The sequence below is a fragment of the Empidonax traillii genome, unplaced genomic scaffold (genome assembly GCF_003031625.1).
Source record: "Empidonax traillii isolate 1590-97213 ecotype Southwest subspecies unplaced genomic scaffold, ASM303162v1 scaffold312:size2399984, whole genome shotgun sequence".
Taxonomy (NCBI): Eukaryota; Metazoa; Chordata; class Aves; order Passeriformes; family Tyrannidae; genus Empidonax; species Empidonax traillii.
Genome location: NW_020955505.1, coordinates 1,839,917 through 1,861,821, shown reverse-complemented (window position 1 = coordinate 1,861,821; position 21,905 = coordinate 1,839,917). Strand labels below are relative to the sequence as shown.

The 21,905-nt window shown below is 39.4% G+C and overlaps 2 protein-coding genes across 6 annotated transcripts in view; one reads left to right on the top strand and one right to left on the bottom strand.

The window, feature by feature from the left end:
* The window catches only part of NCAPG (non-SMC condensin I complex subunit G), a 28,454-nt gene extending 14,523 nt beyond the window's left edge, over positions 1 to 13,931 (bottom strand). The window contains exons 1-9 of the mRNA XM_027891251.1: positions 13,819 to 13,931; positions 12,970 to 13,179; positions 11,823 to 12,051; positions 10,424 to 10,569; positions 9,439 to 9,523; positions 6,078 to 6,267; positions 3,653 to 3,802; positions 1,380 to 1,520; positions 299 to 422 (exon numbers count right to left, since the gene is read on the bottom strand). Coding sequence (XP_027747052.1) covers positions 299 to 422; positions 1,380 to 1,520; positions 3,653 to 3,802; positions 6,078 to 6,267; positions 9,439 to 9,523; positions 10,424 to 10,569; positions 11,823 to 12,051; positions 12,970 to 13,179; positions 13,819 to 13,929 — 1,386 coding nt within the window. The 5' untranslated portion in view covers positions 13,930 to 13,931. The remainder of the gene's footprint in view (positions 1 to 298; positions 423 to 1,379; positions 1,521 to 3,652; positions 3,803 to 6,077; positions 6,268 to 9,438; positions 9,524 to 10,423; positions 10,570 to 11,822; positions 12,052 to 12,969; positions 13,180 to 13,818) is intronic.
* Positions 13,932 to 20,393: 6,462 nt separating this feature from the next.
* Positions 20,394 to 21,905, top strand: part of FAM184B (family with sequence similarity 184 member B) — a 41,022-nt gene continuing 39,510 nt past the window's right edge. For 3 of the 5 annotated variants that reach the window (XM_027891204.1, XM_027891202.1, XM_027891201.1), the window contains exon 1: positions 20,394 to 21,135. In XM_027891204.1, the coding sequence (XP_027747005.1) occupies positions 21,001 to 21,135 (135 nt within the window). In that variant the 5' untranslated portion in view covers positions 20,394 to 21,000. The remainder of the gene's footprint in view (positions 21,136 to 21,905) is intronic. The other 2 variants (XM_027891206.1, XM_027891205.1) reach the window with 1 other exon arrangement.

Sequence of the window (21,905 nt, the reverse complement as noted above, 5' to 3'; positions counted from 1 at the left end):
TTTAGTCAAAATGCTTTGGGATCTAAATAGGAAAAAGTATTATGGAGCAGGCTGTTAAGCGTAATACTTTCCTAGTTTGAGCATTACATTTACAACACCAGTCAAATCTCTAAAGATAAAGATCTCTAGACAACCACAAAATGCAGCTATGCTAAAAAAAAAAGTCAAGAGGGAAGGAGACATAAATACTTTTCCAAGCTAAAATATTTTAGCTCCCAATATTCCTGTTACAATGCTTCATAAAAGCTGTTTGATATATGGGAAGACAGAGCCTAGAACACGATAAGCTTTTACTTACGATTTGAATCCTTGTGTCATCATCCTTAACAATACAGAGCAATCTTTCAACAAGCAGAGGTATAAGTGCTGCTGAAGTTGCAGGTAGAATGAGAATCTTTTGTAAAATATCTAACAGGTGCTTTCTGCATTAGATAAAAAAAAGCACAAACAATGTTTGCTTATTCAAGAAAATAAAAGATATGAGTTAATCTTATCAACTTCAAGCTAGTGTGATGAAAACTTCATAATACATTATGAAACTTCTCCATAGCTGTATCAGCTGCTAAATATATTTTCTTGCTTAGCAATGTTTGTCTTTTCCTGATTTTACCATATTTTTCTTGATAGAAAATGTTGAATTTTTTAATCAGGTGTCACTACTGTCCAAAGATAAATCATTCCAGCAGAAAACAGTCAGAATCAATACTGTAAAAGGCTTTCATAGCAATTATCTGTCTGAAAACTCAAAAAGAATTACCAGCTAAACTATTCTGCCAATCTGGCACACATATATGCATTCCACTGAGAGTCTGGAATTATTGCTGTGTTTATACTATCATAACTGCAATTTTTCACAAAATGCCTGTGATGGTACGAATTTCCAAATTTATTCACTCTTCTTACTTCACACCAAAAGGCTGTTCAAATGATAGAAATAACTCAGTTAACATAGCCCAATTTAGCATGGCATCTAAGACCTTTTAGCCCTTAGCAGAGTACAGCTTACAAACGTAGGAAACAAACAGGCTACTTGCTACAAGTCATCTGTTGAAAAGTAATCCATTTTTCTCCTTTAATTTTTTATACACTATGCTCCAAATAAACAGTCTTGTAACTTCATAATCTCAGGAACACTTTATGAAAACAACTGAATTTGTTCTCCACAAACAATGTCGAATCTGCATTAAAACTTACTTTTCCATTAAAGTAAGCAGACACTTTTGGGACCAATTCCTTTAGATAGACTGTGCCTTTTTTTCCAGCTAGCATTAGAACTGTATTTTGTCTGACTGATCAGGTTAATTTCCCAGAGGTTCTACACCTGTACACAGGCATGAGTGTCATAAGCTTAATAACACAGCTTCAATATTTAAGTTTACCTTCCTCCCTCTTCCATGGTATCCATGCAGCCAATGATAAGAATCAGTTGCTGGCCTATAAATTCTTTTGTCATCAGGTTTTCAAAACAATTAAAGTCTTCTTTTTGTTCTTCAGTAAGAACTGGCATATTTTGAAGATAACTGAACCCAAACAGAATAGATATACTTACATTCAGAATCACTGTTGGACAGTAAAAAATTTTAAAAAAACATCACCCCAAACAAATCAAAACCAAATACCCAAAAACACTCCCTCCCCAAAAAAATCCCACCACTTTCTTGCCCTGTATAAACAAGTGGTTACGTTAGTTACAAACCTTAAAAATTATTGTTTGTGTTCTTTTCCTAGATTATTATTTTCAGAAAGCTATTTATACCAAATAATTCACAGTTTAAAAATAAGGTACTTCATTAAAAAAAAATCCTTTTGTCAATGTTAAACAGTAAAAAACATAAAATTACAAGTTATGCTTGTACGTATGATTTCAATTCTGTATTAATGCATAAGGCAGCATCTTAGGAATAAAGGTATAAATGTACCATTTTTTTTTTCTGTGTATTTATATATTGTGTTCTTTGTTAAAAGTTTAGAAGTGTTATATTTGCCTGCAAGACCAAATACAAGAAAATCATGAAAGTGTACATGATCAAATATGTCATCCTAGAAGAACAATCTGTTATCATATACACTCAGCCACACAGCATGCAAAGAATAATCAGTTTGTTCCATTTCTTTATTTTTCTAGAATTATTGTTCTCTTATCAAAATTCTATCTATCAATGAGTTATGCATGTTCAGAAAACCTAGAGTGAAACATATAATATAGATAGAAAATTCAGTAATAAATAGAACATATCAAAATATATTTCAAATATTGATATCAGCTAAGAAAAAGATGCTTTTTCCTACCCCAGCTTTATGGATACTTTTCAGCAACAGCTCATTATTTTTAGCAATTTTTAAAAGTTTCTTCTAATCCTTCTGTCCTAAAGAGTTAGGACATCTGGAACGAAAATAAGTGTTTCTGATCACTTAAAAGTAACGTCACCTGCACCAGGTAACACCAAAATACTTAGAGGCAGCTTGCAATCCTGCATTTTTTCCTAAGTAATTAACCTTACTCAGCCTCACCCTGAAGATGAAGGTAACTGAAGGCATTTTGAGTAAGACCAGATGGAAAGAGAACAAATGTTCTCTCTCAAATAATAAATTTTTTGGAGAACAAATATTTTACGGACTTAAATTATTATGAATGAATTTACACCCACCAGACTGGATACACATTTCAAAATTAAGGAAGCACAGATGCTTCATTTATTAAATATTTATGAAACATATTAACACATTCCCCACTGAAAAGTAGCAATGATTTCTGTAAGTACCACTAGTATACTACACTCAGTGAAGTGAGAAAAGAATACACATATTTTAATTGGAAACGTCTATTGATACAATGCATTTTTCAGCAGATACAATTTATAAGCATTTCAGGAAGCTTCACTCTACATTTCACAAGTACAATACCTCAGTTAAGACTTCTCAGCATCCTCCATGCTCACATATGTGAATTCTGTTTGAAATTTATGTTAAGACTAAAGAATCTCACCAAGAAAAAAAAATTCCCATCCTTCACTTTGGGAAAAAGACTGACTTAACAGAACGTTCACTTCCACCCCCCCGCACCCCTAAATGAAATAAATGTTCTGTAACTGCCTCATGTAGCCGTCTGTCACTGCCTTCAAACGTTAAGTTTTTGGGAAGCATTCCTGCCTGAGCAGGCAAAAAAGAAGGGAGGTTTCAATTACAAAACTACTTCTGGAGACAGCAACCAAATTTTACTTTATTTTCACAAATTACAAGGAAAAAAGTATCAGTTTCTGCAGTCCCTAAAAATCTTTCTGCCAACACACAGTGACCTTGATAATAACACATACACTAAGGATAGCTGCATATTCCAGAATAATCATTTTATTATCTTAAATAGCACAGAATTATGTGCTATTGATCTAACAGTCCCATCTTGCTGATAATTCAGGAGAAAGGGCATTCCAAACATTGTTTTTAGCCTATAAATTTGCTGTCTACATGGTTTGTTTAAAGGAAGTAAATCCTCCCAAAAGTCTTTTTAAAAAAGGGAAGAAAAATTAAAACCACTGTTCAAGCATGCACTTGGGTTTGGAGGACACCTGAACAGTTTGAATGAAAGAAATATTCTCTGCTTAAAAAAAAAAAAATCAGTTTTAGTGGCAAAAGATTTTCAAATGCAACGTACCTTAATAAATAATCTGCATATATAGCTGGTTCTGGCAAAATTTCCTCTAGTAAGTCTTCACCTTCTTTACCTTTTGATTTTAGATATTCACAAAGACTTCTCCAATGTAACACATTCTCAGCTGTTAAGTCTTCCAGTGGAATCAGCTTTCTAAACAAAAATCAGCAAACACAAAGAAATAAATAAGCTAGAGTCAAAGACAACAAATGTCCAGAAATATTAGAAAATTAGAAATAAAGATTACTTCCTAAGATGAAAATAAAATCCTGTCAAAATGTATTTCCCACAGAACTACTTACAGATTGACAAAAAACTTCCTTTCTCAAGTGAGGACACAGAGTTTCCCAAACCTCTTACTGCATTGCCCTTCTCAGTATTTTAACTCAAGGCTGTTCATATTAGTTTGCATAAACATTCTGCTCAACCTTTCAGACCTCCTAGAGCAACCACCCCAGTACTTTACCTCTAGGAAAAGTTTTTATCACTGTACAAGTCTGGAAAACTGAACACCATTTATCTGCAAAAATGCAACAACTGCATTAAAATAGTTTTCAGCTTCTGTCTATGAATTGCTTCTTCCCTTCTTAATACAGGGCCTTCACACAATACTTGAGTAGCAAACATGTCAAATGCAAAAAGTAATACAAGTGCTTCTCAGCATATCTCTAAGCTCATCCTCCATTTACCAGTCACAGGACCCCTGTTCCTTTTTAGATTCAGTCTTTTCCATGCCAAGCACGGCAATTAATCTTTGTTTTCAGATGCAGAGCTGTGTATTAATTCTACCTCAAAACAGAAAGGACAGTATCACTGCAGTGGTACTTTTCACTCTCTTGAATCCCATTTTACTGGCAAACTATCAACAACAATTTTAGGTTTGTTTTAGGTCCCTCACATACAAAACAAACAAACCTATGCAACATGTGGATGAAAACTGATGGCTTCTCATTAATCTGAGAGGTCTTTATTTATAAGTATATTTAACAAACAGAAATCACAGAACTCCAAAAATCTAAGCATTTATCCTACTAATACTGCATCATTCAAGCTATAGTCAGGAACAACATACAAGAACAACCCTAATATTTTCCATAAATTAAATAACCTCATTACAAGCTGAATAATTTAACTTCTCAAATTGTCAATAGTCTAACAGACCTACAACTTTAAATTCTCACACAGCCTAGTTTTTCAGAATGGAAGCCTCATTTTGTGCAGGATCAAAGTCAGGCCGAGAAGCCCATAACTATATGTAAGTTCTCCTCTGAATCTCTTAAGACATCGGCACACTTTCAGAGGCTGTAAGAAAGTTACTTCATCATTACTGATCCTTTTAAAGGCAAACAGGCCCACATCTATAGCTTTGGAGTGCAACACATATAGCACCTACTGCTTTGAAAACATCTGTCACGCTACTACTAGAATGCAAGACACTTCATATGATATTATGCATTTACTCCCAAAGCACAGAGTAAGATTTTGTTATCATTTTTTAATCAGTGACAACTTGTCATTTAATTTTATCATCTGACACTAGATTCCTACCACTGTTCATTCCACTCTCATTGCCTCAATTAACTCAAGACATTTCTTCTCACACCTTTTTGCCCCCTTTAGCAATTTCCTACAACCTAAATTTCTAGTTTTCTTCCCCTATTCATTTTTGCTTCATGCTTTATATTCATCACACTATCTTCTTCAACACTTAGAAACTCAGTCAAATTCTACCAAACATTAACACAGGAAAAGAGGACTAAGACAGTAAATTCTGTCAAGCTCTTAAAAAAGTAAAATACCTCCAAAACAAGACTGACACACAAGTCCAGTAATTCCATTCTGATTGATTCTCCAAACAGTTCATGGATTACTGAACCACTCCCAAATCGTGCTGCCTCTTAGCTCAGCAAAAAACATACAGAGAAGTCAAAGAGGAGTAGGAAATGTGGGAGAAAGACCAGAAGACATTACTGAGAGGAAGAAAGGAAAAAAAGGAGCTTTTCAGTATTCCATACTAAATGAAGAGAGGAAATCAGAGTTGTGGGTGTAAATTGGAGCACTGCCTTTACGGTTAAGATGTACAGAAAATAAAACAAAGACTCTAAGTTGTTACTCATATAGAAGCTTTTTTAACTAATTAATTTACTGCCTACTTTAGAATTTAAGAGTGTGTTTTTTGGGGTATTCTGGAAATGAGAAGTCAAATATATTTTTCCCTTTTTTTTTCCTCCTGCTTATCTGGGCACAATCATTCCCATCTGGTGAAACGGATCTTTTTTTAAGAAAAGAAGCATATCCAAAACACTTAAGCATACCAACACCAGGGAGACATCACAGCCACTAGTTACTCTGCTCTCTATTTAGATATAATCTTTTACATTTTTATGCAAAATATTCATCTTTTGGAAAAGGAAACTGCTCTGCATACCTGTTGTCAAGGTTTTTACAGTTCTGAACAACACCATGAAGTGGAGATAATGAAAACAGAGCATTTAGTACTTGGATGGCCACTTCTGGGCAGTTTTCTACATCCAGTCGATGAAGCAATTCTAAAACATCTCCTTCAGTGAATTGTAACCAGACTTGAAGTAGCTTCCTCATTACCTCCTTAACAGCATCTAATAATACAGGAATTTAAACAGTTTAAAACATAAAAGATCAAAAAATATGAAGTTTTCAACATATTTTCACAAAACAATGTTCTACAGAAGTCCTTTTGCCAAGAAGTTATTATACAGTTGAATGTAACATTAGCTTAAAAAAAGAAAAAGCCCAAGAGGTTAACAAGAACTATCTACAGCACACACATTTTTGGGCAACATAATTTTCCCTCACGGGGAACTAACTCTATCACCTAAAGACAGCACCTCAACTCAGAAAACCCACAAACTCTTGTAGAACAAGGAAATATTCACAGAAACAGAACCATCAAATGGGTCAGGCTGGAAGGGACCACAGTGAGTCATTTGGTCGAACCTCCCTGTACAAGCAGAGTCATCCCAGAGCACATTGCACAGGATTGCACCCCACATGGTTCCTGAATATCTCCAGTGAGGGAGACTCCACAACCTCTCTGGGCAATCTGTTCCAGCACTTGGTCACCCGGACAGTAAAGAAGTTCTTCCTCATGTTCAGGTGCAATTTCCTGTGCACCAGTTTCTGCCCATTGCCTCTTGTCCTATTGCTTGGCACTACTTAGAAGAGTCTGGCTCCATCCTCTTGGCACCCTCCCTTCAGATACTGATAGACACTGCTCTCAGTTTTCTCCAGGCCGAAGAGGCCCAGCTCTCTCAGCCTATCCTGGTAGGAGAAATGCTCCAGTCCCAAATATTCTAAGTAAGTATTGTTATAAACTTGTTCTGTTTCAGGAATTGGCCACTTTTGGAGGCAGGATATTACAACTGAATTGACATAGGATTCTTGCACTAATTCAATCATGCAAACAAATTATGAAATTTACATAATGATAGTTTAACTCCGTCCTCCCCACTGTCACAAGGTAAAAATAGTTCCCGGATCAATAAAATACTATTTAATCAAGGCAAAAAGTATTTATGGGAACATCTGGAATACACACCACTACCACGCTCACACAGACTTAAGCAGGGAAGTTGAAAGGCTAATAGTCTGGTGGAAGTAAAAACATAACTTGGGAACAACACAAGTATGTTCCAACAATCTTTTAAAAGACAATATCCAACATAAAGGAAACAAAGCCCACACACACTGACAAGATTCATCTTTCCCTTATATGTAACACCTATATTCAAAGCTTATATACATATATATTCAAAGCTTATAGGACGTGCAATAGTTGTAATACGGAATAGCCAATTTGGAACATAACTCCATTTTACCCAGCAAAGAGCATGTGATATCCATTACATCAGTCAAACTACATACCCTGGCAGATGTTTTTCCCAGTGATTCTACATGTCAACAAAAAGAGCAAGTCCTCAATAGCTGGGATGCAGAATCATCCCAAGAAAGAGACTGACACTAACACAGAAAGTATCTGTCCTGGATCATAAAAGGCGGCACTTTTTTAAGGTTGAACACCTCAGCGTCACAGAAAAACAGGTCATGTAGAAAGGCTGTACTTTCTCTTTTAGGGAATACAACAAGTCCTTGTTCCTGACAAATGAAGGATCACAGGAAAAATCAGTGCAGGTAGCTTCCTCCCCGGTTCGGAAAGATTACTAAAACAGAAACACATTCATCTTAGGAAAAAGAACTATCTGTCAAAACCAAGCATTACTGAGTGGGGTGGCAACCAGCAACTACTTAGGCCAAACAGCAAACTAATATATTGATAAGAAATATTAAGTCATAACTAGGTTTTTAAGTGCTGGACTGCAAAAACAGAACATGGCAAACTTTGTAAGACTACTACAGAACAATTCAGAGTAGGTGGGCAAAGTGCTAACTCGAACATACAGAATGAGAGCTTCTTCTTAAGTGTAGGTGTACACTACTGGCCAGTCTCTTCGCGAACGAAGAACCGGGGAAGGTTTTTACACCTTCCAGCCTGCGCATTGGATTTTTTAGGTGAGACACAGTGTGCGCGGAACTGGGCCCACCCTTTAATCCTGAGGTTCATCTGCCAGGGCCAAGCACGCTTGGACGGTGGCAGCGAGGTCCTCAGGACGTAGATGGATTGCCTTACAGGGCTAACGAGCTCCATCTGCCCGGGGAGGGGCCCTGACCAGGACTGGAACCTGGGTCTCAGCGTTCACAGTGCTGTGATTTAACCACTTCACCACCAGGGGCTCCCAGTGTAGGTGTATATAGCGTAAGAAAGCACTCAGCTGACTCTCTCTCCCTTTCCCATCAAGAACTTACTAACACGTTCTCCAACTAGCCAACAAAAAGAAAGGTAGATCAACAAAAACACACGCATGCATGACACACTTTGAGGAGGTCTAGTTACTAATGAACACAGTCTTGTTTTCTAAGTGAACATCCACACAGATCATAATTCTTACCATTCCCAAGCAGCACATCACTCAGCAAGTAACTTTCTCAGAGTAAAATTCAGGAGGGCTTAGTACAGACTTCCCAAACAAAGTATGTGGATTACACATCAGCATTTAGCAAAACTGGCAGCTTTTACTGTGAAGTTCATCTATATAATTGCTCCTGCTGCAATTTGTTCTATGTAGGCAGGCCAAAATTGTCTCTCTCAGATGCTCGTGGCCTTTGATCTTTTGGCAACAACATCATCACACCCAATTATAGGTACATTCTGAATAATAATACAATACAAAAGACATTAAAAAGAATAAAACTGCTTCATGATGAAATGCGTAAGGGTCAACCGAAGAGTCATTAAAAGAAAATTCAAGCTAGTTAAAGGAAAAACTAACCAGCTGAGCTTTGTCTGAAAGCACACAGAAGACATATTGATGTTCACATTTAAATTCTTTAATGTATTAGTTACAAAAATATCTATAATGAAAAGCTTCCAAATACATCAAATTAATTACATTTTTCCATTTCTATATTTAATTACATTGCTTTTTAATTTTAATAGCATTTTGTCCTATTTTAAAGCTCAGTGGCTTTCAGGTTTTTTAAAAGTGCAATCCTTTTCTGGTTTGTCCACTCTAAGGGGACTGAAAAACCAAAGCAGCAAACAGATTTCATGTGCTCAAACATTTCCTGGTATCTCACTACTCCCTTTGAGCTCCTATTATTGCCATCACAGCTTCCACATAAATTGCCCCAAAAGATTAGAAAGTATTCTCTCAAACATTCGTATCAATATGTTAAAAAAGATGATCTCCTACCAGATCTGTCATTAAGTCCTTGTTGCAACAGTTTTACTCTCTGTGCTATTGACAGAGCTCTCATGTGAACTTTTTCTGCCAAAACCTTAAAAAGAATTAAGACACAAAAATACATTTCTATGAATGATAACAACTCAATCCATTGAGTTGGTTGAATATTCTCGCTTTTACCCACCCACAGAAATCCTGTCAATAACAGTCTGTAATACCTATACCATCAGCAATGTAACAATACATTAACAAGTTGATCCTCGTGCATGAAAGAAAATGTAAAATAAAATAATGTTAACACATAGCTTAGAAGCTTGTCAGCTCTGTTTGAATGCAACACCTGGACATAAAAACTACCCTCTCTATTTAAAGCACCAAGAGTAATAAATACCTGCAATAAATTACTGAAATATGTAAATCCTAATAACACAGATTCAGTTAAAAAACATAACCTAAGTTAAGAAAGAGCAGAAGATGGCTCTGTGTGAAAAAGTTGAACATTTTGTTTCAAAATCTTGCCTAAGATGCCTGCACAAGAAACAGACAGGTTAGCACACCTTCCTGCCTTTACTCTACATGTAAACAAGTAATAGTTGATACCTCTCAAAACTGGAATAGCAAAAATACGTAATTTTTTTACTACTGCTGTGACCTTATCTTTACTTAATATCTATTTTGCAATAACAGAAAATTTGTTTCATAAACATCACAAAAAGCATAGATGGAAAACAACAGATTGCATACATAATTTATACTTTTACTGCCTGATCCTTGAGAGGCGAGTTCCATCACAAAAGTAATTTCTATCAAGAAAGTTCTGCAGTCAGGTTCAGGGGTTTTAACTAGAAAACTCAGATCACTCCCCCTTCAAATTTTAGTAAATGAAAATAAGTTATCTAACTGTTCTTAGTGTTTAACCAGTGAAATACAGAAAAAGGTTTTAAATCTTTTATTAAGTCAGCCTTTGAAATTAATGTTAAGTGATCCAATTTACCTCATACGCCAGCTTCCTGACAGCTTCCTTTACATCCATCGTGCGGCCCACAATTACTGGCAAAGTCCTTGCTGAGGGAGCAATACATGAGAGCACTGCACGTCTCACTTCTGAGTTTGAATCATTTTCAAGCAATATGCTGTAAACTGAAAATAAAATAGTCATAATAATGTTTTCATAAGAGTTTGAAACATTACAGAAAAACAGAAAATACTGACAAAACAAACAAAAGATAGCAGCTGTTATTAAAACCTCTCTCCTGCCCCGGCAGAGCTGATAATTTAGGAAACAGTTCAGGGTCACAACCCCAAGATTTTAGGGCAATTATGTGCTGAGCTATGATCTCAAAAGAAATAATGTTTGCAATAATAAGTAGGAACCTCAGTTAATAACTAAAAAAAAAAAAAAGCTACTCTAGATCCCACCCATAAATAACCATTTTGTCATTTACTAGGGAAGAAGTTTCTAAATGTTGGCTCTTTAAGATTTCTCCTGAGCATCTTTGAGGCAGATGCTCAAATTTTCTTATAAATAGAAAACTGCAACCTCCACTAAGCCTACCAAAACTCATACAGTAAATCCCCCATGCAATTTTTATTATATTCTTGACCCTTCTTCAAAATTAAAAGCTACTATAAAATTAATTTACTCAGAGTATGTATGAATTCATCTTGCTCTGTGACACAATGATTGACTATGAAATTTAGGTACTCCTAAATAAGAAACCTATAAAAAAACACTTAGAAAATAAAATTTCAAAGAAGGTACCTTAATAACAGAAAACCTCAACTAACTAACTTGTCACAAAAGACAGTATGTAAAGTTTAATGGGAGCACAATTTACATAACAGCTATGCTGCTACAAACCTACACTCAGTCTACCTGGAGGCAACAGAAGTAGAAGAAGCTTAGTCAAGAATATACAAAGAAACCCACACACAGCATCAAGACACCTGTGCTGCAGAGCTGCTGATCTCTTACTGAAAGTGATCATAATTCAAGACAATAATAGTTTTTCTTTCCCATCTTTACTGTTTCTTAGAGTTTTTGTACTAATTCAGTTCAATTAATAGTACCAAAGGGTCTATAAAGGGCAAGAACTGAAGACATGATTTTCACCATTCTACTTCTACATTTAGTTCACAGAGCAGTCAAAGCCCAATATGATTGTCTAGAAAATATCTCCTTCAAGCAGTTGTCTTTTCCCCCCTGAATGGATACAACTCTTGCACGTACAACCTCCTCTGGCAAAGAGTTCCACAGTTTATGAATTATTACAAGAATACTCTCTAACATTCATTTAAGTGATGCTTAAAAAACAAAAAAGCTTAAACATGCTTTAAAGTAATGTAACTAAACAAACGTTCTTAGAGAAAAGAAAAAGACCATTAGTACTTACTATTAACAACAGGACAGTTTTCATCCTTAGGATCTTGAAGTCTCGCCAGGGCCAAGACAGCCTGAATTCTCACGTTTGAAAATTTATCTTTAATTCTAATCAGCATAACTTCATTAATTTTATCAAATAGGTCATCATCAATCTGGGCATTTTCTGGCATATTTCCCAAAATCTTACTAACAAGCTGACATGTTCGAAACCTAACTGCATGGCTGTTCGCATTGTGAGACTTAGGAAAAGAAAGAAAAAAAAGTATTCTTACAATCACACTTTTCTCAGTTCTATCATAAAGCTCTTAATACACACATGTAAGTAGCTAATATTTTATACAGTAAATTAAATATGCACTTCTACGTTTCAAAAGCTTTTCCTGTTTATTTTTAATAAGGGAAAAAATCACAGAACTGGAAAAAAAATTGTTGCCCATTGCCTGTAAGAGTGGCTCTAGAAAATCAGCACTTCCTTCACAAAGGAAGCAGCATGTTTACCACTCCATACAACCTGCAGTGCATTAGCCAACCTACTGCTCTGCCTCCATAAACATTAGCAGAAAAAAAAGACGTTAGCAATGATAACTGGTGAACCTGGCCTGATCAGCAATCTTTCCACGACAAAACATTAGTTTAAGAAAATGTAGTTTTCTTAAATACATTTCTACTTCTCACATTTCTTAATTTTTTATTTCTATGTTCATGCTATTAGAACCATTGATTTTTCTGTGTTACACTTCCAGTAAGCAGAAAGTAATTAACACATGTCAGCCTACTTGTACGGAAGGTCTTTTAATATTTGTTGTTATCAAAGACACAGTATAAATTCGTTTCCACACCACTTCCCCAATTTCATGCTTATAAATGCACCTATAGTAAAGCCTACAGTGAGACATCTGACAGCCAAATAAGAGAACAGTTCACATTTGCTCAAAAGCCTAACTTTTGAAATCCAGTTGTTGGGTTACTGTGTGCGGTGTGGTAGGTTTTTTAGGATTGGGGGAGTAGAGGTAGTGTTACTCATATAGCACTATCTTTGCCTTGCTTTCACTTTCTAACTTCTAGTTTGTAAGTATCATCTCGAGCACCACCAAATTTTCCCTACTGCAGGAAGTTTGTCTATTATGTTAAAGATTTAATAATAAACATTAATGTACCTCAAGCAGAAATTTAAACACATAATTCAGAAGTAAATTATCTTCTTCTCCCTCCTCACTATCATCTTCTTTCTCGGTCTGATAGAACGAAGTAACAAATGTAGCCACAAAATTCATCACTTGCTCCACTGCTGGTTCCCGACTGTAGATTATCATAGCATACTTGAGGCAATGAATGAATTTTTCATGAAAGTCTTCTTTATCATCCAACTAGGGGAGGGGGAAAAAAAAAATCAAACCACAACAAAAGATAACTGCCCCGTTCATCTTCCAAAAGCTGTACCCCAGAAAAATAAAATAAATGTGCTTATAACTGACGGCTTCCGCTTAAATTTTTAAAGGGCTGCAGCCAGCAGTCAGGGCACACCCGCTGTCGTGCACTCCTCACCGAGGATTTTGCTTTAAGTGCACAGCGGGCACGTCCCGATCTCTGGGCTTCACCCTGCAGTTTACATTTACCTGCTGACAGGTTTCAGGGTGGCAATCGACACCCCCCATCTATTACCACCCTGTGCCACATCCACATCTCGGGTACCCAAACACCATCAGTTCCTGCCGCGGGCAGTTCTCACAGCCGCGATCGCGGAAGCCAGCTCGCAGTTGAATAATAGAATAATTGAGCAGTTGAATAATAGAATAATTGAGCGGCTTGGTTTGGGTGAGGTTTTTTTTGTGAGGATTGGGGGTTGAGGGGTTATTCCGTTTTTCTTAAGTGGCGGGGCTCTCCTTAGGCGTACAGGCTTCAGCTTTAGGGGAGCACTGCGGAGGAGGCCCCCCACGCCTCCAAGGGAGCAGCCGCGGAGCGCCCTCGGCTCCCCCCGGCCCCGGACCGCCGCAGGGCAGACGTACCTGAGCATAGGTGGCCTTCAGAGCCACCACGAGCTTCGCGTGGCTCTGGCGAGGCTTCTGGGCCAGCTGGAAGGCCTCCCTGACCTGCAGGAGCTTCTTTCTCGTGACCATGGCGGTGTCCCTGTCCCGGCCCAGCCCCTGCCCCGTCCCAGCCCCTCACACCCAACGGCCGCGGCGCCCGCGCGCGGGGCTCTTCAAACCAGGCGCGGGAGCCGCTCCCGATCTCGCGAGAAACGCGGACGCGCACAGGCGCGCGCGCTCGTGGCCGCGCGCTGGAGGCGAGGCCGCGCCGCTGGCGGAGGGGGAGGGGGGGTGGGAGATGGCGGCGGGGGAGGCGGGAGATGGCGGCGGGGGGGGAGCAGGGGAGGAGGAGCGGCGCCATTTTCACACACACACGGGGGCAGTCGGGCTGGGAAAGAGACTCGAGATCATCTAGTCCGACCTGCGACCAACGTCCATCGTGCCAGTTAGACCGTGGCACTCGGTGCCACGTCCAGTCTTTCCTAAAGCACCTCCACGGACGGTGATTCCACTACCTCCGTGAGCAGCCCATTCCAGTATCTAATCACCCATTCTTCCGAATGTCCGAACTAAACCTCCCCTGGAGTAGCTTAAGACTATGTTCTCTTGTCACTTTTTAGGTGGGAGAAGAGGCCGAGCCCCACCTGGCTACAGCCTCCCGCAGGGAGTTGTAGAGAGCCTCCCCCAGGCTGAACGCCCCCAGCTCCCTCAGCTGCTCCTCACAGGACTTGTGCTCCAGACCCTTCACCAGCTTCACTGCCTTTCTCTGGACTCGCCCCAGTTAAATAAGCCTGACAAGCCGTGGTACTGCCCTCAGCCGCTCTCCCAAAGTCCTCTCCGGACGGGAGCATCTGCAAAGATGAGTTCAGTCGCATTTTGTCAACAGGAGCCTTACACAGGAGCATGTGGGGCATCAACCCGAGAAGGCTCAGCCGATGTCAGTAAGAAAAAATAATTGAAACAACCTTCTGTGTGTATATGCTGTGAGGAGGGCTAAAAAGATGGATAGTATGGATAGCTGACTTGTTGGAATGTCTGTTTGGACTCCTTCCAGACTGAATCGCTTTCTAGTGGAAATTTTTTTCCAAAATTTTCAAGCATTTGTTGTGAACATGATGGGTTTTTCCCCCAGAAATCCTTTAACTTGAGACTAGTAATAAATTCTGAATCTCATTAAAACAGGAAAGATAACTAAGCTCAAACTCCAGAGCTGTGCTACTGGTTACAGAATGTATAAAGAGCATTTAATGACGCTTTTAATGAGAAGCAAGGCTACGGGTGATTAGCTGAGGGGAAACGTTCTGAGAATATATTAAGTACAGTTATAGATAGTGTTCAAAAATGTGTAAAGAAGCTGTGGACAGTAGGAACTTAAGTTGTTTGTTGTCCATGTATGTTTGGCCTTTAAAAAAAACTAAGGTGTCTGATTACCTCAAGTGATGAAAGCTATTTAGTAAGGACAGGTAACAAACCCTCAAATGGCAGTAGGTCAAATAGGCAGGACCCATGCCGAAGAAGGGTCATCTTTTTTCCTAAAAAGAAATAAAAATAAATAAAATAGAAGAACACTAGGGGTCAGTCTTGTTTCAGATCTAAGTTTTCCCAGTGTTTTCTTTAAGAAGCAGATTTTCATCAACGAACTAATAGAATTATTTTTTCCTTACAATGGTGTCAAGGATTATGGGATATAAGAGCTGGATGTGAAAAATGGAGGGCAGCAGCAGGAGACAAATTATTATATTTTCTAGATAAAAATAAATTTTAAAATAATTTAAACATGAGGCAGAGGGTTTTCTCCTAACATATTATACTGCCATACATCTGTGTATGTTTAAAACAGATACCTGCTTTTAAGGGTGACTCGTTTGTATTTTGTATTAACTGAATTATTTTTGATTCACATATGTTTACCAGCCCATTTGTACCTGCCTGCATCTCAGGTCTACAGATGAGGATCTTTCCTGTTGAATACCTTATAGACCCTTAAGTTGGATTTCACCTAGGATGTGAGATTTATTTCTTCCAGCTGCTTTAAGTATTTCTGCTGGGCTTTGTATTTATAGGTAGTGTTGCCTTGGAGTTTTTGATTTTTTAATTTTTGTAGATTTTATAAGTAGTTGTGTAGTGAATGTAGATTTTAACATAGCTGTATTATATCCCTTAACATAGTGTTTACACATGCCCAACCCTACTACCCCACATTCCTTATCAATCCCCCTAAAATTCCGTTAAGTGTGTTTAGTCTTCTTTTCAAGGTAGAATTGTAGAAAAACGTCCTAAGGCCTGGACCAGAAGATACCACAGACACAGTGACTTTCAAGCCCAGAATCTGGAGGAACTCCAAGGACTACACATGCTGCGAAGAAGATGAAGATGAGGAAGAAGGGGTCCTAAACACCCCCAGACTCAGTTCCTGAAGGGCGTGTCTGGGGGCAGAACAGGGCAGAACCGGGAAGGGGGCGGGGGGGGGAGTGGATGAATTGGGATTGGATGGACATCATTATAAAATCACAGAACCTGTGTTCGAATGGGTACACATGGTATGTATTCCTCTAAGCCCAAGGACTCATTACAGGACCAACTCTCTTTATCTTACCTCCTACCTAATTTGGCCAGAGTCTTTTTTTTTTCCTCCACAGCTTTTTAGGCAACAGTGGAAATAAAAGATTCCCAGTATAATTGACATTTAATGTGTAGGTAAATAATATGCTGAAGTAGGATCACAGATGCTGGCCATCTCTTTGTGATACCAGATACCTTGTTCAACTGATGGAAGCATTGCTGTCATAGTTTTTACAGCTTACGTTTCAATGTCTTGACTGCACTAATCAACCTTAATGGGCCCTGACCAACCTCACCTGGGCCTCCAGCCACAGCCCTTCCCCATGGGCCAGGAACACCCTTCCAGCTCAGCCCTGGGCTTTCAGTCCTTTGCTGAGCTAACTCTCTGGGCTCAGGAAGGGCCGGTTACTTCCTGAGGGACGGATATAATGACTGACTAGAGGAGCAAGGCTCTCTCCACCAATGCAGGCCCAGAGGTTATGGCTTGTGGGTTTCACAGTTCTATCTGAAAAGGAGAATGATGAAACTCAGAACCTTGGATGGTGCTCTAGGCTCTGGAGGGAACTGCACTCTACTAAATAAAGGTTTTTTACTTGTCCTTGGAAGTAGTGACCTTATCTGCTATAGTCTACTTCTGACTCATTGTCCTAAATCCCTTCTCTTTCCTTTGTCAGTCCTGTTATGTGAGCAAATACAGTGGCACTGGGTAAGCCAAGCTTGCTCCATGGCAGTAACTTCGTGGTAATATTAGATATAGATCACTGCATAAAAAACAGGTTACAAGAAATGGAAGATGTTGCTAGCCCATTTATTAGGTGTTCAAGGGCTTTTGTATAGGATGCATTTGGTTGGTTCCAGTTTCCATATTTAAAATGTAAGCACAGTAATGTTTCATCTGTAATTAGGCCATCGTTATGCAGTAGTAAACAGAGGTTCTCTTCAACACATTACTCCAAAACTTGCATATATGTAAATCAGATAGAAAATTGTACATACGTTTTTGAATAGTTACTGTGTTCAGTCAATGAGGAAATCGGTATAAAATTTATAAAGTAGTATAAATATATAAATAATCGGTATAAAATTATAAAGTAGTTATATATATTTTTTTTTTTTTAATGTATAACTCACGTCTCCAGGATGCAGGACTACCACCTCCCTAAGATTATGCTGTATGGGGAACTTGCCACTGGCTGCCGCAAGAGAGGAGCCCCGAAGAGGAGATACAAGGACTGCCTGAAACAATCCCTCAGCCTTGGCCATATTGATCACCACCATTGGTCTACTCTGGCCTCCAATTGGGAGGCCTGGAGACACACCATCTATAACGCTGCTGCTGCTTTGGAGAACACACGCAGGATCACTCTCGAGGAGAAAAGACAACGCAGAAAGAATCGCGTCTTGTCGATATCACCTGGGGAGTCTTTCTGCTGTACCTTCTGCAACCGGACTTCTCTATCTCACATTGGCCTTTTTAGCCATCAGCGCGCTTGTAGCAAGCGTGGGTAGAGCCCCTCTCAAGTCTTCATTCGCGAAGCCTAGCCATCATGATGATGTATAATTATAAAAAATATAGGTAATTACCCAGGATGTACCAGTGGTAGCACTTTATACTTGTCATTTTTCTTATATTCAATACCAAACCAAGTTTTATTGGAAGTTAGATAGTGAATTAGGTGGGCAGGATAACTCTTACAAGTCTTCTGACTACATTTTTTTATCCTTACTTCCTTTTTTTTTTTCCCCTCTAAGAAGGAAAAAAAAGGTCCAGAATTCTCTATTCTGTGGTCAAAAAGTTACTCTGGGACAGAAGTGAATGTCAGTGGAAATCAATCTACTAGTGCAGCAATAATAATTTAAACAGAAGTGTATGTATTTTCTGTTTAAACTTTTAATTTTTATTTTAAACTGTCTTTCCTGTATACTGCCCCAAATTTACAAACATTTTGTAATCCACCTATATGTTCCATATGATTCTCACAAACCTCTCATTTGTGTACTATATGTTTATATTATAGTTTGTGATGTCCTTGCTTTGTCATCTTATTTATAGGCAATCCCTAGATCAGTGAGAAATAATAATAAATAGATAAATAAATAAATAAATAAATAAATAAAAGATGTTAAATGCTCATTGAAATGCTCTGGCATTATCTGCTGAAATTCTGTTATTGAAATGGAGTTTTTTGAGTAATGGGACTAATGAACTTGAGTCATCTGTGAATTTGTGTTCTGCGGTTGCATTGTCTGGTGCATTAGATCTGACTGAAACTTTTCCAGTGTTTGAAGTATTGTCTGAAAAGTCTTGTCTGGACTCAAAATACCTTATTGTGTGTATGCAAGTGACAAATTATGTTCTGCTAAAGCACCATCTTGTACCAAAATATCTCAGTGGTTTATTCCATTTACACTGTACCTGATGATTTGTGCTCCTCTGCTCTGCCTGTGCTCATGCAGGGTCTCAAGTCTCTGTTCACCTGTGATTCCAGGTCCAGGGTGTCCTCTGCTGTTCATCTGAACAATCATATAGAAGTAAAAGAGTATAAGCCTTCCACATTTGGTGACATGTTACTGTCCATGTGGTAGAGCGATAACACAGGTCACTTACTGTAAATACTATTAAAGCATTTTGCATTTTCTTTAATGTGCTTTCTATTTTCACTTAGTTTTGTTCCTTTATTTCCCTAGGAAGCAAGGCTAGGATATTGCTCCAGCTCTTGCTATTCTGTTGATTGTCCTAATAAGCTTGTCAATTTAATCAAAATTTTACATATATTCTACACTTTTTTCTCAAATTGATGACTGTGTAGAGAAGATATAACCATATTAACTGAGTTAAAATTAAGTGTCTTATCAGATATCATGTAACTGACAATGCCATGTGCCTGTGCCCTAGTCACAGAAGTTCCAGCAGCATCTTGGACATTTATGTCAGAGAGTGAAGAAATTGTACCTTGGCGTTCCTTTGTGCAGGGATCTGTTTCTTACCTTTTCTTACTAATGTTCTATCTGGGCTAAACTTTTTCTGCCTGTCTAGAATCTCCCAGCAACTGTGTTCATTTTCCTTTCTACACTGCATTTCCCAGTCCTCATTTCCTCTCATTCCTGGAGTGAAGATTCTTTCTGCCTCTGGATATTTACAGTCTCACCTTTTCTCCCAGCAATTCAAGGGTTTGGTTTCCCTGTCCCAAGGTCTTCTTTCTTCTCCCCGCTGCCTGTAGGCATTCTACTTCTGCCCTGATCTTTTTCTTTTGTGTTATTCTTAAAAGTGCTTTATCTCTCCTTGCCCTCATCAAGGCTTTCCCATTTTCCTTTTATCATGCCCTTAGCCAACACCACATAATCCTCCTTCCCAATTCTGATAGTCCTCAGGAAGCTCTTTTTTTCACTCACCATTAGCAAAGTGGAAGCTTCTTGCTCGAGAAGGATGGCAAGTACTGCCACGAGGTGAGACTGGAAAGCTGCCTTAGCTGCATGGGGCAGGGGGAAGGAGCAGGCTCACGGGTCCCTCTGGCTGCAGGCCAGCGTGAGCTGATGTGGAGCCCTTGGCCTGCTCCCAGGGGTCTTCAGTACTGGCTAGTGACACATCAAAGGGGTGTTGAGCAGCTCTTGGCTTCTCTTACCTGTTCTTTCTCACTTTTCCTTTTCTCCACCTCTCTGAATTCACCCTGCTTGGCCTTCTCCTTCCTCTTTCCCTTCTAGACTTGTTTAAACGTGTTCACTAACAGATTTATTCTCACGTAACAGTTTACCGAAGCCGCCTTTTTTAAAATCCCATTATCTTAATAGCTTGCCTTTTTTCTTGTTGCCCTTTTTTCTGCCTTTTCTATCCTTTTATTTATTTTACATGTACAGACTTGGTCTCTTTGAAACAATGTGAACATTTAAAAAAAAAAAAAAGACCTGCAACATTGTCAGTTTTCTTCAGGCACCTTTCCATTGCATTTAGTGTAACTGAGGGGAACTGAGTCTCTTTGGATAAAGCCGGCAAACTGGATCCTGGACACAGCTCCAGGGCTCAGCTGTTCTCGCGTGCCTCTTGGCTCCATTCTTTTTTTTCAGTGTGGGAGCAAAAACTGAGCAAAGGTTTTCTTCATCACTTAATGGTCCACCCAGACATAAGAGAGCACTGCCAAAATAACAGATCTTATGAAATGTGCCAGCACTGCCTTCTCTGATGACTTCTGCAGTGCTCTGGCAGGCCAAGAAGGCAGCATGATTTAATCTTCAGGCGATCTCTGCTCTAACAGATCCCCGGCAATGCCTGTGCTGCTGCCCGTATGGCTGGCTCAGCGTCTCCGCTGGGGAATTTGTAGCACCCAGCCGCTGGCATCTTCTCCTGGCGGAAGCTCAACCATTTGAAGAGAAGGGGAGGGAAAAAAAAAATCCCAATCAGGATGTTTGCACGTGTTGTTCTCTGCCTGCTCGCCTGGGTGTTTTGCTGAAGGACTGGGACATCTGCAGAGAAGGGAGAGCGGCGGCGGCAGGAGCGTGCCCTGCTTGGGGCTGAAGTTCCTCCAGCGCCGGGGGCGGCGAGCAGCGGGGACGGGATCGCGCTACCCGGAGCGTGCACACAGACCTGATTAAAATTCAAGCCTAATGGCCTCTGGCATAAACAACATTCATCAGCCCGGGACTTGCAATGGATCTAAAGCCTCTCGCAGCAGCTCGGCAGAGGAACGCAATCGGGAAATGCACGTGAAAATGTGCAAGAAGATCGCCCAGCTGACTAAGGTAAGTCTCGCTGCTGCAGCCTTCCCAGGGAGGTGAGGCTGCCCTGGCCGGGGCGGTTGGGGTGGCTCAAAACTGTCTCCCCTGATGGCCCCTGTCTGACAGGAGGGAAAGGGAAACGGGTCCCCTCTCTTAGGGCGGCTACTGAGAACATCAGTGTGCTCAAACTTCCTTCCAAGCATTTCCCAGCGGGGGTGCAGCCCAGCCTTGGGGGCTGCCTTTGTGGCAGACGATGGACGCCTCGCAGTTAACTGCTCTAATTACCGTGAGACCATAACGAGAAGAGCTCCAGCTCTGCGAAGACACGGGATTTGCCCCTGAGCTGTTCGGAGGGATTGACGGTGTATTCTTTTTTTCCCTAGAATTACGAAGACGGCAAGTAATTTGCATTTTATAGGGTCACGAGTAATATTGTTGCAAAGCTGTAGCTGAAGCGAGGTACTACAGTTCAATAGTATTTTGACTCGCAGTTAATTGTTCCTGATGTGCCTTAGTAGCGATACTTCAAATGACGTTCGTAAAAGGTAGGAGCTAGAGAGGAGGCAGGACTACATTACGTAGTATATTGTACTTAAACTTTTGGTCAAATACTGAGCTACACTATATTTTCCAGACCATGTTAAGAAATAAGAGAAAATATGTAGGAGATGACAGTTACCTTTTAATATAGTCTTATGTATCTTTGTCAGCAAGAAAACCCTAATTGCTACTCTTGTTTACTAACACAGCGTTTACATGTCCTGTAACCTCGCTACAATTGATAGAGGCGTTTT